Below are 14,808 nucleotides of genomic sequence, written 5' to 3'. Positions count from 1 at the left end.
TATCAAGATTACAGCGAGGTAGCAGTGACGACGCTTCCCGAAACGTCGCGGCAAGGAGTCCTTGCGGAACATGGCTCAATGTGATCATAATAGTCATCATTATGACCATCGTGAGAGGAGCGCAAGCGAGAGAAGCACCGATGGTGACGTCGTCTGCGTATATGGGTTAAACACTCGAACGTATTATGACCGTTTCATGTGATGTGTGTTCTACGGAGGCACTTGTACTTAGATGAAGAAATGTTAAAACTTGATTAACTTGGGCGATCACGATGTTTGTACAACGTCGCAGTTTCTACGTAGCGTACCCTGCTACCAGAAGTTTACGGGATAAGGTGGGCCGGTCCCGAAGATAGCGTTGCCTAACACGTCGACTCATAGCGCAAGCTATCATAAGGAAAGAAGACGCGAAAGTTGCACGGGGTGCACGCGCAGAATAATTATTTGGTGCGAGCCATGACAGTGGTTCATTCGAATCATCATCTTCAAAGACCTGACTGGCTTTGGAACGAGAGAAGCATGCATGTACTGAAGGGGCAGTGCAAGATGACAAAGACAGAAAGCAGGAAAGACAGAGCACAGCGCTGAGACAGTGCTTTGTGTCTTTGTCGTCTTGCGCTGTCCATTCAACATGCTCAACCAGTATCAACTTGGCCAAATGTCGATTCTTCTAAAGCAGACGTGCGATCGTGGCTTAAATGTTAGAACACCCGGATCCTGTGACCAATGGCCGATGCTTGACTCCCACATTTGAAGCACATTATTTTTTAAAATCAAGGTGAGAAAGGAACCTAAATACCTACTGCAAAGCGAAAAAAAAGAATGTGGCGAAGAATGCTTCGCTATAAGACATCGAATATCAGCGGAGAAAAATAAAAAAAAAATAAACCAGGAAACGGACCACTATAACTTTGTCTTCGTGGACAGTGCAAGAGAGAGAGGTGCTAAACACATTGAGTTATAGAGGTATCAAAAAGCATACCAGGCACAAAAAAAGCAAGAAAAAGGAATGAAGATAACGCAGTGTTACAATATTTAAAGAAAGAAATGCGCACTTTCTTAGTTTTTTGCTACTTCCACGTTCGCATAAGTACTGTGCTCGAGTGAACGTCCATTGAGCGTCATTCTTTTGACGATGACTAAGTCTGACACAGAAGATCCTCAGGCAATCACGAGTCAACGCGGATTTTATATAAAAATTACCACATCCATTATTCGAACCAGGATTTCGGAATGCATTCAAGGAACTTTCAGTTTTTTTACGCACACAGTGCACCCTAGAGCATAAATATATTTGCTGTCGCATACGTATAATACCACTGATTTTATTTAACGCAGGCCAGTATGGATCTGCGACAACGACCGTACACTACCCACGCTACCAGGGTGCGCTTTCCCGCTGAACATTCCCTCAGGTAGAATGATGTTGCATTCCACATAATTTATCACCCACTATGGCTATATGAACGCAAATTACTGAGTGTTCTTGATGCGCCACATATTGATTACGTCGATACGCACACACTGCGTCGAAAGCTCGCAAACTCACCTGAATCGCTACGATGGACACAAGGACGTTCGCCACGGTCTCCGGGCCTCGCGGTTCAATGCTAGTCACCAGGTCGATGAGGTCGAGGCCAAAGTTCTTCGCCAGCAGGTCGTGAGATGCGTGGATGGAGCGGGCGAACACGTCGAACTGCATCATCTGTCTTGCCATGCCATTCCACTGGCAGCCCATGCCGGTGAATACAAACCACAGTGGTCTCTTCGCTGGGAGGACCTTCTCTACGACCTTGGTGACGGCCTTCTGTGACCCGTCCACGGGAATCAAGGCGTAGCCACGGAACGGGAACTGCTTTACGCCGGGCTGCCCCACTCGGTTCAAGAGGGCGTACGCGGAATCGGGGTAGGGTCCGTCGGCTTCCAGCCTGTCCAGAGTTTTCTGCCATGCAAATAGAGTTAAAAAATGTTAGGCTAGACGCCCCTACACAAGTCTTCTGTCATGTTAAAGGAGGGTATGCTGTGGTGGTGTTCTCATGCTTTTTCGTTGTAGTAACGTTTGCGTTAGGGTTCGCCTGACGTCGACCCATGGATGTAACATCACAGTACGACTGTGATCGAGGAGGCACTGCAATGATCTGTCAGTTACTACAGAATTTATGAAAACTGCCATGAACCGTCACTTTGCCTTCGAAATTTCGCCTTTTCGGCCTTCTCACGGCGGCTAAAAACAACGTGATATGGAAGAAAGATACTTATTTTCAGGAACTTGTTATATTTCCATAGTGCCGATGGTGCGGTGAATAGATGTTAGTTTCTAGTGCACAGGACAAAAAAAAAGAGGATTTCCGGCCAGACCACAAAACTCGAGTACGAGTAAAACCCACTCTCAGCGACTCTTCACTCCTTCCAGCCATGAGAACGAGTCTGGGAAGCTCGGGCTTTTGCCGGGGCATGGTGTCCACGTGTGGTCCTGGGTTTGACTCTAGAATGGCGTGAACGTTGGTCCCACCGAATCCGAACGCGTTGATGCCAACTGGGCCGCCATCGAAGGGCGTCAGCTTGGAGATCACCTCGGTGCTTCCGTCGTGAAGACACGAAATGCTCGGGTTAGGATCCTTGAAGTGTAAGTTCGGCGGGATCATGCCTGCTTCCATGAGGATGATCACCTTGGAAATCGTGGAGATTGCTGTGAACAAGACATAAAAAAATACGCTTAGCCTGAACCGTCTAAGTAGCGTTTTCTCGGGACGTGAAGAAAGTTAGAATATAGTAGAAAGAGAGATGAGATAAAATGATTATGGCACGTAATGGGACGTACCGCTATGAGCAAGAAAACCGAAATTGCACCATGAATGACTTCCAAAACCAATTTGTGAATTACGCGCAGAGGTGCACTTTGCGTTCATATAAACAAATTTATTTACTTTTACGTTCTTTCGAGGGGTTGTGTGATGGTCGTCGGGTTGGGACTGGGGTTCGTATACAACTAATGTTTGGTCAGGCTGCAGCAATTTTTCAACGATTCCATAAGGTAGATAACGAAATTGCGACATTATATTCGGGTGTCTTGAGTGGATGATCATTACATGCGTGAGAGAGCATATCGCAAAGTTTGCTGATGATGAAACTACTTTTAACTTCAGGCCACAAGTGGTAATTGCGAAATTGAAGGAGGTCAAAGTGCAAGCATTACCATGTCAGTGTAGCTATGAATTACAAGGTCAGTGCAACTACGAATTAGCCACCGGTCTCATTATCGCGGTTGAAAAGTGCATTACGGGAAAATTTTGAACAACAGCGTGTCCTGAAAGGCGAGCAGTAAAAGCTCAAAGCCGTCCAGAACTTCAAAATTAAATGTTTAGCTCATGCGGCGCTATTCACAAATGTCCCTGTTGCGCGGAAGACGTTTTCAAAAAGACCGCGGGAATGTTTGACATGGCCTTACAGCGGTGTCCCTGCCCACCATACCAACGACACTTTATAAATCAGAAATTAATTAGCACCTTTGTCAACGTAGCACCCAATTACGTAGGCCTCTCAGGTATTTACGCTACTCCTGCGAAATTTAAGCGGCATACGTTTACTCATCTGTCACTGGTGGCCATGTCAGGATCTGCTGATTTTGATCGCAAGCAAGAAAAACTCCTAAAAGCTCGTCTTAGGTGCACAGACCAATTGAGCGCGCAAATAGATAATGCTAAAACGACTAATTCTTACAGATGACGAACGAGGTTGTGACGGGCTTTTTCGGAACGGTGTTCTTTGCTGTTGACTGCCACATTTTTGTTTATACGTTCCTTCAGTTGGCAGCACTTATGCAGCACTTGGCGGGCTTTTGACAGGAATATCGTGAGAAGCTTCGTCCTGCAACTAGGAAGCCTGGCGATTGCTCGGCGCCCCTCTATCGAACATCTGGACGATAGACGGAATCAAGACGGAACAGGAACGATATGAATCTCTAATATAACAAAAGAATGCAAGCATACGCTTCACCTAATGCGAAGTATTACAACAATGAAATTGGGCACGAAACAACGTGAAACCAGGGAAATCGTTGAAGCAGTCATCACTTGAAGTGTAATGTAAGGTTACAGCTACCACAACCTGACATCAATAGAAGGAGAGCAGACTGAAAAATTACATCGGAATGGTATGCGAATCATTACAGCTCTACCTGTGCACACGTAACTGAAAGACCTGCAGATACACAGCAATTAGAATACGCCAAGATAGCTGCATTTTCACATGTCTCTACTGCTTAAGGCAGCCGATAAAATTTCTTATAATAAACACGTTACATAAAACGAAAGATTTTGACATTCACCCGAGTGTAGCACCAAATTCCAAAGGAAACCTAAACGGGTTTCTCAGAAAGAAAGTTCCGCAGTTGAGGAAGAATTCGTCGTCGTCCCGGGAGACGTTACAAATTTAATGAAATCGGACATAACCAACATTTGTGGCCATTATCATTATATATAGATATGAAGAGATTCCATCGAGAAAGGTTGTCAAAGAATGGAAAATTGGGCCAGCACTCTCCCTATGTCGTTCTTTCTTTATCCCTGTCATTCGCACTGCCCGTTACCATGAAGAACTGCAGGTAACGTGAAGATGGAGACAAAGCACTCAACTGGCGAACAAGGGAAGCTTCCGTGCCTACAATTCCACAAGTGGATTTGTTTTCTTCAGGGCTGTGCTTCCCGCTGCTTCTGACTGACGAAGAGAAGCCTTGACGTAACGCTGGCTCAATGCTGATGCTCTTGTTTAATCACAGTTGCTCACATGCTGAAGCTTGCACTATTTGGGACGGGAGTTATCTTGGCTGCGTGGTATATTGGTCGAGACATTTGTATGGCAACTGATTAGCCGCAAGTGTCGACAGAATAGCATTCCCCGAACATGTGGTCTGAAGTAATGCGATGATCCTCTTTTTTGTGCGCCCAATATCGCGTCACCGCAAATGCGTCTCTAATGTGTAATCGAGCCCGTCCATACGAAAGTCCACATACATTACCCTTACTCATCTTTCTACATGATTCTCATAGAACAGATGCGGATCCCATATTCATTCTACATTACATTAGCCGCAGCAAAATCATAAGACTCTAGGAAACATTTGGAATGCTCATGTAGGGACGCATATATGTTTGTGAAAGGCGCTTATACTTCAAAATTCCAACTGAAAGCATCCCAGGATCACTGCTGGTAATAATGAAATTACCATAGAAGCAACGTAGCGACACACCGTTTCCTCATCGCTGAAACGGGTCATGTATAAGCAGTGCACTGTAGCCAGTCTCCGCTCTCGAGCTTCTCTCGCGACGCACTGTGCAATCTAGCGGTGCTACCTCGAAGTCTACGCTTGGCGTGTGTGCTTTGTATGTTCAGGCGAGATTGTCTAAATATATAGGACGTGCGATCGATGTCGCTGCACGTAGGATAAACTCTCAAAGAATTTTTTTTTTCACATTAGCGGAGGCCTCACCCAGTGGCACGAGCCCAGTGACCAGAGCTGGCCTCAAAGTGGTTGGCTACAAACGGACAAACAGGATAGTCGGTAAATATCCCCCCCCCCCCCCAAGAAAAATGGTAATGACACTAAAAAGTATCATTGACTGAAACAACTCCACATCCCCATGAAAGCTATCCAAGGTTTGTAATCTGCACGCGTGTGTATGCTCCCAGTGCGACTAAGGCAACACCTTCGCGATTCGTTTCCATTGCTCAAAGCGAGACGTCGTCGCGGCTGTGTAACGCGAAGAGCACGTACTGCACATTTTATAAAGAGACGCTGTCTTACTGGAGGCGGCTTCGGCATGGCCCGCGTTGCTCTTGACCGCGCCAATTTTTAGGGGCCTCTTCCGCTCCGGCACGCAGAAGAATCTGCTGAGCGCCGCCATCTCCTGAGGGTCTCCCACCTTCGTTCCGGTGCCGTGGGCTTCGACGTAGGTGACCGTCAGCGGGTCGACGCCGGCGCCGGCGTACACTTCGCGAAGAAGCTCCTCCTGCCTCCTGCTCGACGGAACGGTGATTCCTGCGACACGCACACAGTCATTCGATGCTGCATCTTCCCATCGCCCCCTGTGAGCATCGTTAAAGTTTCCTCGGAATAGTGTCAATTGTGATGTACAGACTACACCAACTTCATTCGATATAAGAAGTAGAATCATCTTAAACGGAACCTCAAGGGACCGATTGAATGTGCTCCTATTCGCCGGAGTTCAGTTTACTGAGTGAGGTGGTCGGAGGTGCGGCCTTATGTCGCACACAACCTCTTGATAGTGTTACATATGTTCGTATATTGCATAGCATTAGGACGTGAATCTAGCTAGAAATTTCGGCTCCGTGACTTAAGCGTCGTCGACAGAAACTGGATCAACTAGGCTTTGCTAGTTTCGCTTTTGACGTATCAAAGCAAAAGTATAGCTCGTACTGCTCCATTCGGTGGCAGTATAATACGTGGTCGGGCAGGGGGAGTCCAAGTTATCAAACTGCATGCTGTAAACCGCCTGACATTTCGCTTGTCCTTTAGTTGATATATATATATATATATATATATATATATATATATATATATATATATATATATATGGAGCAACTGAAGTGGCCGATGTTAGTTGATCACAACCATACGGAAGAAAATGTTTTGCAGTCACTGCAGATATCAGACGTATTCAATATGAAAAAAAAAATAACTAGCTAAGGGCCACATACTGATTTTATTTCTAGCCTTAATCGAAGTGCAGGAATCACAGACTAAAGGAAAATGATGGTTCAACAAAGAGAAAAAAAAAGAAAAAGCGCCTCACCTTCAACCTTGTAGCCGTCTGCGTTGCCCTTGACGTTAATCAACTTGGCATAGAACCTCCGTGCTTCGGAAGCCGGCTGAAGAAACATGGCCCCTATGGTTTCGCTTCGTACGTAGCCGTCCGCTGCGCAAAAGGAAGCATGGTGATTCAAAGACCTCCTTAGAAGCGAATAGCACGTCTTTGTGCGTGCGGCTCACATGTGAGAAAAGAAAAAAAATATTAGTCACCACAAGGTAAGTGGCAAGTACTCACCACTAGAGTGCGCGCCCATGTATCACAATAAACGGCTGAACCACGCGGTGTATTCTACACACGATTAGGGGTAAGTGAAATGCTTCGAAGCGCCTCCGGGGCGTTTCACTTCGCCTGAGGTCTAGAGCAGAACCCGAAAAATTATAATTCTGGGGCGCGCCCTTAGAGCTTATCCGCCAGTTAGCTTCCTATGCGATGCACGGACAATCCTATGCACCAATCAGAAATATTAAGTAATAAGCAATATAAGGAAGACTAGTTCGTCCAACATTAGACGCAAGATGAGACGGTTGGTAGAATGGATAACATATTATGTTCTAAACATATACCGTGTCTCAGCTAACGTCGCCCAAGCTGTTGAAATAAAAAGAAAATATTCGAAAAACACAGTGCAAGATACTACTTTAAGACCTGTGGTGTTCGGTCTTGCGGCCTCAGACGACCGAACACGGTAGGTCTTAGCTGGGACACCCTATATAGTGGACAAGCTTCTGTGGTTCTGACATGTGTCTTGACGAGCTGACTATAAAAAAGCAAGGGATTCATGCAAGCAACTTTGCTATATCTCCTAAAGCTAGTGCGCCTAAATCTGTAAGGCTGTGGCGAGAGCTACGTCCGACGTCTCCCTCCAGCTCTGTTTAGAGTTACGTTAAACGGATCTGGTAATGTTTTTATAGAAGTACGACCGACGTTTCTCGTTGGTTTTATTGCGATGTTACATGGACACTACAGGTGCATTACCCTCCGTCGTCATCGGCGGTAAGTTTATACAAAACACACCGTGACGTTTCGTATAAAGTCCGAGTGCGATAACACCGTCGCCTTGCGCCTGGTCCTGTAGGTGAGAGTGAAAGCGTGCGAGAAAGAGCCGAGGATAGTGGCTAGATCTCGCGCGCGTAAGGAAGGACGGTGGGAGGCAATCGTGTCGTCTTCAATCGCGTGCAAGGCACGGAGGGGGAGGGGGGCGTTGTCCTCCGGCAGCGGCTGCGTACGACGTGGCCTCGCGGGTCCGATTTTGAAAGCGATCTGCCATGGGTGCTGATAGCTTGGTGGTGGCTGTGTTCTAGCGCGCTTAGTTCGCGCTGAAGCGACAAGCAGCACGAAGGTCAATTCGCTCACTGCTGTCGCCGGGCTTGAGAGAGTTTTGACAGCGAGTCTGCGCGGTCAGTGAGTTGTGCACGCGTGACACTATCCGTGCCAGATTGATCAATGAGAGAATATGTTCAAGTTTGCGTGCCCTGCAAAACTACTGTGCTTACTTCGTATACCTATATCTACTAATTTGCTATCGCAATCGATGCATCGCCTTTCCGGCGAAACCCCGACTTTCTTCAGCGCCTGACGTTAGGTTAACCTGGGAATGAGCAAGCTGAACAGCTACATACACGCTTCACTCGCGTCAACACTTATTCGGTGTGTTGTGGTGCAGCGTGCCTGAGTCGGCACAGACCGCGCAGGTCGGCACGCGTTTCATTGCTGTAACAGCCGGGTCGGCTCCAATAACTTTTATACTGTTGCGAGAGAGAAAATATGGGGGCTTTTGTTCCTTGAACTCTGCCTAGGCACTACGGGGGGGGGGGAGGTGTTCTTAGCACGTGCTGTATGCGTTTGTCCCTAAGGCGTTCCGGCATTGCTCAGTGGGGTCGAGTTTGTTTAGGCTCGGACGCTGGCGGTCGGCACGGTGAAACAGGTGAAACAGCGGGCATTGACGCCCCATTTGGCGATCGCTGTGTCGGACAGAAGTTCTCAAACCTGCGGCGCTCGTGCTAAGTCAGTCGTGCCGGATCGTACCTTTCTTGCGCCTTACTTCGATGTACCTTGAAACTTACATCGCATATGTTTCCGTGGGACCAGTAGGGACCATAGTAGAGATCATGCCTCAAATTATGAGAATGCAGAAGACAGAGCACTTTGGGAATCACGACTGAAGCGTGTGGCTGAAACGCTCGACGCTCGACACCCCTGAAACCGCTGTGAGAATACGTCGCGCTACCTTAACGCATTTTACGCTAAGCTAACCTGACCTAACGTTAACCTAGCTCAACGTGGCGGAGACGGAAAGACAATAATCCGCACGGCATAACCACTGTGAGAATACGCCGCGCCACCCTAACGCCTTTAGCGCTAACCTAAACCTCACCTAAATCTAAGCTAATCTAACCAACGGGTGTGAGACGCGAAGCTAATGATCCTTACGGCGTGACATCAGGCAATGGCGTTCAACCGTGGTTGCTAAGGCACTGTGCGTTTATTTCACTGAAAGGCAAGCAATCAAAACTCTTCCTGAAAAATCGCGGAGAGCATACAAAAAGCCTGCCAAAAGCCAAGATGCTGCACCAGGAGGACCGGCCCGGCCTCTATTACAGCCCATACTGCTCCCCCGGGACAATCAGTGATGTTTGTCTAAGGTAGAAAGCCGTAAGGGGCGAGAAGGTTTAATACGGCATTACTGACTCGGCACCAGAGCCGCAGGCGCGAGAAAGTCTATTCGACGTAATTCAGACGCAGTGATCACCTAATGCGGCGCCCGTGCCCACTGCTTCATCACCAGTGAGCAGCCAGCGTCAGAGCGTAAAAAAACTCGACCCCGCTTCGCAATGCCTGCACGGCTAGGGTGCAAACGCACACAGCACGAGCGAAGCAACTTCGTAGTGCCGAGGCAAAGTCAGATATGCAAGGAGCAAAAGACCCCAGATTTTATCTTTTGCACCCGCTCTTACTTGCGCCTGCGCAGAAACGTCGGGTGCCTCCGGAGGTTCCTCAGAAAATGTCACGCCCCGCTGTACTCACTAGCAATTGTAAAAATGTCCCCTCCCCTCTTCAGCGTCTGGAAACGTTCAGAACCCGCGCGTGAGAACAGGCAACGTCTCCAGATTAAGGTGTGGTCGTCTGCTCCCCTCGCAAGCTCTCACTCGCACTTACAGCGTAGGGCGCGCGGCGGTGGTGTTGCCTTCGTTGGATTTTATACGCAACCGCCCGGCGACGCCGACGGCAGAAATTCGCTTGCAGTGTCCATATACATGCTATCGTAAGAAAAAGAGGGCGAGAAGGCTTGCATTCACTCACAGACACGTGCCTACATCTCTCACGCCCAACGTGCCGCGGAGGAAATGGCAACACCTTCTGCGCAGGAGAGAGGGTGAGCAAGAGAACGCTTCATGCCCCGCTCGCAATAGCCTGTGCGGCTTCGGCGTAGAGAATACGGTGGAAGGTGTGTTCCGCTTGTGGCTATCTTTCGAAGCCAGTTGGTAATTAAGAAGACAGCTTCGGAGGAACTAATGGGAACGAAATCGCAACGCTTTGCTGCGACTTTACGCCGCCGCGTGTCGAATAAAGAAAGAAAGAAAGCAAGAAAGAAAGAAAGAAAGAAAGAGCAAGAGAAAGCTAATATTACCAGGATATTTCAGCCCTTTGTTCGTCAGAATTCGAGAAAGCTCAACGTGGCTTCATTAGGTGCAAGAGAAAGCTCGAGTACCGTTTCTTGTGTGCGGGAAAACCTTTTTACGGAGCTTCGTAACAGGCTGCTAACATGCCATCTTGTTTGGTTAGCACAGTAATGTGCATCTTTGTTTAATTGGACGCTCGCTTCACGAAGCTGTCTTTGCGGGCTTCGTAAGATCTGGACATGACAGTAGCCACCATCGTTCTCGACATCGACTTTGCCTTCAGGAAGCTGCCATCCTTGCTGCCTTTGCCAGAACTGGAGTAAGGCTTAACAGGTCCGCGGTCCGTCTTGCTCTATATTCTGGTGTCTACGGCAAGATTTAGACCAGAGGCTGTCGAGGCCCCGAATGCCAAAGAACGAGACCCGTGGAGTAAGCCCAATAATTATAAAGAAATCGAAAGCTCACCGGTGGCGTTGAATGTCTTGCTTTTTCCATCTCGTGACAGCATGCCGAATCTGAACTCACTCAGCGTGGAGAGCGGATTGAGGGTGACGTTGGAGCCCCCAACGATAGCCGCCTCGCATTCACCACAGCGAAGCGACTGCAGCGCTGAGCTCAATGCTGTCATGGTCGAGGAGGATGCCGAGTCGATGGTGAAGCTTGGTCCTGGTTTAGAAAAAGAGAGAAGTTCTATGAAAAAATCACTAGTTTTCAGTGATTTCTTGGGGTGGAAATTTATTTAATGCCACAGAAGACCGTACGAGACAACTTTAGCCATTGTTTTGAAAAATAGACTTGCCTTCGTCACATGGCGAAGACAAGTGGCATTGCCATATGTTGGCCTACCGGCTGAAACATCAGTTGTTCCAGTTTATCAGCCGTATAAACTTGCAGCCCTGAGCATACTCACTAAACGCTGTTGTCTTCATTTATTTGAGAAGTCGGCGTCGTGTTCCTTGCCCAGAAATTTTGGTTTTGTCGCTTCTATTCAGCAAGTTAGACACTCACTCACTCACTCACTCACTCACTCACTCACTCACTCACTCACTCACTCACTCACTCACTCACTCACTCACTCACTCACTCACTCACTCACTCACTCACTCACTCACTCACTCACTCACTCACTCACTCACTCACTCACTCACTCACTCACTCACTCACTCACTCACTGAATCAATCAATCAATGAATCAATCAATCTGTGAGTAAGATATTGCTATGACTATGACTAAGATACTACTTCGAAATATATGACGTATACATGGCTAGTGTAAAATGCAGTGCATTATCCACGTATACAACAGTTAAAAAAAACAGTACGCGCGACACAAATAAAGCAAGTTGCTCTGTGCGTTTTACGGCAGTCTCATACCGCAAAAGTCGAGGCAGTAGGAGACCCGATTCGAGAACATATGCAGCGCTGCTCCGGTCACGATGTAACCGTCGATCGTGGCCGAGTCACCGCCAAACGCAGTCAACGTCTCGGAGAGTCCGCAGCCTACGAAGACACCGATCTTGCGCCCTCGCAACGTCGCCGGATCGTAGCCGGCATCGACGATGGCTTCGTACGAAGTTTCTAAAAGAAGACGCAGCTGAGGGTCCATGAGCTGCACCTGCTTAGGCGGCACTCCGAAGAAGCTTGCATCGAAGCGCGACAAGTCTTTGATGGTTCCCATTCTCTCGGGCACTCCGAGGAAACCTGCGGGGAGGCATGTTGCGCGTGTTACAAAAGGGAGTTTTTATATTTTTTAAAATTTCATTTACCCTATGGGCTCATCGGGCATTACATAGGGAGGGGGGCATATTAGGAATAATGAGCATTAAACGTCGCATTCACACAACAAAGAAAATAGCCACGCTAATAACACTTGCATAAACACTCGTACATAAAGAAGTAAACATAAAATTCTTCCACACAGGTGGGAATACGAAAAAGAAGGAAAAAAATTGTTTACAGAAAGCAATACAACAATTTGGACACGCAGAAACTGAAACGTGGGATGGTTTGACACATCACAAAAAATGAACTGAAGAACACCGTAATGAAAGTTAGAAGAAGACATGCAATTTGCAGGTGTCAAAATTACCGAACATTTTAGCTTTTAGTAAGTGACAAGAATTGATTTATTACTTCTTAAAATTTATCATTATTTTCTTCTTCAGCTACGGATCTCGGCAACCGGTTCAACTCCTGGATTGCCAAATGCAGAAATGAAAAAACGAAGTAGGTCGGTGCGGGCAAGTGGTTGAACGAACTTTCAAAACGGGGTCCAAGCGCGGAAACGTTGCAGCTGGCCTCGTTAAGATTGAGGTAGTGTAAGGTGTTGGGTTGTGATATAGCTTGCGAAAAAATATTAAACGAGGTGCCTTCTTTCTTCTTTCTAGTATTGCAAGGTCAAGTCTGTCTTTCATTTGAGAAACACTTGAATAGGAAAACTAATCCGACACAATGAACGTGGCAGCTTTGTTTTGTAATGATTCAGGCCTCTGGATGAGGTATGCTTTGATGAAGTTTCCGGGTAACGGAACAGTACTCAAGTTTGGATCGAATTCTTGAGTTGCACGCAGAAGTCTTGTGTCCTCATTAGCTTAGGGAAGTCTGAGTCGGAGGAAGCCAAGAATACGATTCGATTTTTCCCAATAGCCAGTAAATATGTGTGTTCCAAGTCAGGTTAGAAGTTAAATGAACACCTATATATTTGACTGACTCAACTGGTTCAATTAGCTCACTATTTATTGAATAAGTGTGCGAAGCAATATTATTACAAGTCGTGAGCCGCATTATTTTGTGTTCTTAATACTAATATTCATCTGCCACTCATGGCACCACTCATTTAATTCTGCAAGTCATAATCAAATGCTTCGCAATCGCTATGGCCAATAAAAGCACGATAAATAACAGAATCGTCAGCAAATAGAGGAATGTTTTAGTTTGTACCAATGTGAATACCGTTAACGAAAACTGAGAACAACGTTCGCCCAATACTGAGCCCTGGAGCACACCAGATGTGACAGGCTCAAAGTCAGGCAAAACGCTTTCAGCCAATACCGCTTGGCGTCTATTACATTAATACTGTTTAACCCAATAAATGACTTTATTTTATATTTGAAGAAAGCTCATTTCGTATATCAAACGTTTATGGCCCAACCTGTCGAAAGCTTTTTCAAAGTCAATGAAGCCTGCATTAGTTTATGTTAGTTCATGCAGCTTGGTGTGAATTTCACTAGTTAGCTTTAAGAGCTGTGTCTTCCAAGAGAATCCCCGTCGAAAGCAATGTCGGTTTCAAAATAGTATTTGTTGTGGACCATACATGCCATATTTTGAGATGACCAAATACGTTCAAACAGTTTGCAAGTGATAGATGTCAAGGATATTGGATGATAATTTGGCACTTCATTCTCATCGTCCATTTTAAATGTCGGCACCATGTAAGCAAGTTTCCCTTCCCCAGGGATTTGAGTCGGCTTACTCTGTGTTCGTGTACGTAATTCATTTTATCGTTATTCGAAAAAAATTGTCGTCAGCTTCACTGCTTAAAGAGAGAAGGTTAGACATAATATATTAGGTAAAATTTGGTAGTGTAGAAATTAGAGAACATTATACAACGGGGTAAGAGAAAATTCTAGTGTTCACTACTGTTCTGAAAGGCCATTTTTATTCTACCTTGGCTTTGAGAAAATGAATTGCAGCAGCATTTGAACGGCTTAAGCGCAGATACATTTTAAGAATTAGGATAGGAATACTCATAACGTAGCAAAGCTAATGGGCTGTGACACCAATAAGCACGATCTTTGCCTGTATTTGTGTTTGTCCATTTCTTCAATTCGTAGCTTTATGGGAATCCTATGGACATATCCTAGCAGAATAATTCGATAAAATGAATGTCGTAGCAAGTTGGGGAACGGGTTCTGTCCTTGGAATGTATTTAATAAATGTGGATGCCAAGCACACTAGAGCTGGATGATGCAAGGTTATGTATGCCTCAAGCACAACAATAACCGGACAGGGTATCTGTCTGCCACCGAAAAACACTGGTTTATGAAAGATATGTTAGCAAGGTCTGCTTCATCAACTCATGCTGGCTGCGTTACTTCCAATCAGATGTATTATATATTGTACCCGGCTATCCAACAGGAAAACCTGTTCGATTACATTGTGATTTCTTACTTTAAGATAAAGTTAGATTGTTTTTAACGTTATTGATACGGCACCAGTGTGTTTTTCTGCATTCCATTTTGTTAAGAATTGCCCACGAGTCCACAAAATTTATTATTCATTTGCGGTTCAGACGAAGGATAAACTGCAGAGTGAATTGCACTTTCTTTAACGAACAAGACTGCCATTGCAGAATCATC

At 46.3% G+C, this 14,808-nt stretch overlaps 1 protein-coding gene across 1 annotated transcript in view; it reads right to left on the bottom strand.

The window, feature by feature from the left end:
- The window catches only part of LOC139049287 (fatty acid synthase-like), a 50,100-nt gene extending 38,161 nt beyond the window's left edge, over window positions 1-11,939 (bottom strand). The window contains exons 1-6 of the mRNA XM_070524665.1: window positions 11,825-11,939; window positions 10,916-11,116; window positions 6,813-6,935; window positions 5,804-6,037; window positions 2,388-2,689; window positions 1,550-1,942 (exon numbers count right to left, since the gene is read on the bottom strand). Coding sequence (XP_070380766.1) covers window positions 1,550-1,942; window positions 2,388-2,689; window positions 5,804-6,037; window positions 6,813-6,935; window positions 10,916-11,116; window positions 11,825-11,864 — 1,293 coding nt within the window. The 5' untranslated portion in view covers window positions 11,865-11,939. The remainder of the gene's footprint in view (window positions 1-1,549; window positions 1,943-2,387; window positions 2,690-5,803; window positions 6,038-6,812; window positions 6,936-10,915; window positions 11,117-11,824) is intronic.
- Window positions 11,940-14,808: the final 2,869 nt, after the last annotated feature.

This window comes from Dermacentor albipictus, chromosome 8, assembly GCF_038994185.2.
Source record: "Dermacentor albipictus isolate Rhodes 1998 colony chromosome 8, USDA_Dalb.pri_finalv2, whole genome shotgun sequence".
Taxonomy (NCBI): Eukaryota; Metazoa; Arthropoda; class Arachnida; order Ixodida; family Ixodidae; genus Dermacentor; species Dermacentor albipictus.
The sequence above is the reverse complement of the archived record's forward strand: the minus strand, read 5'-3'. Positions and strand labels throughout refer to the sequence as shown.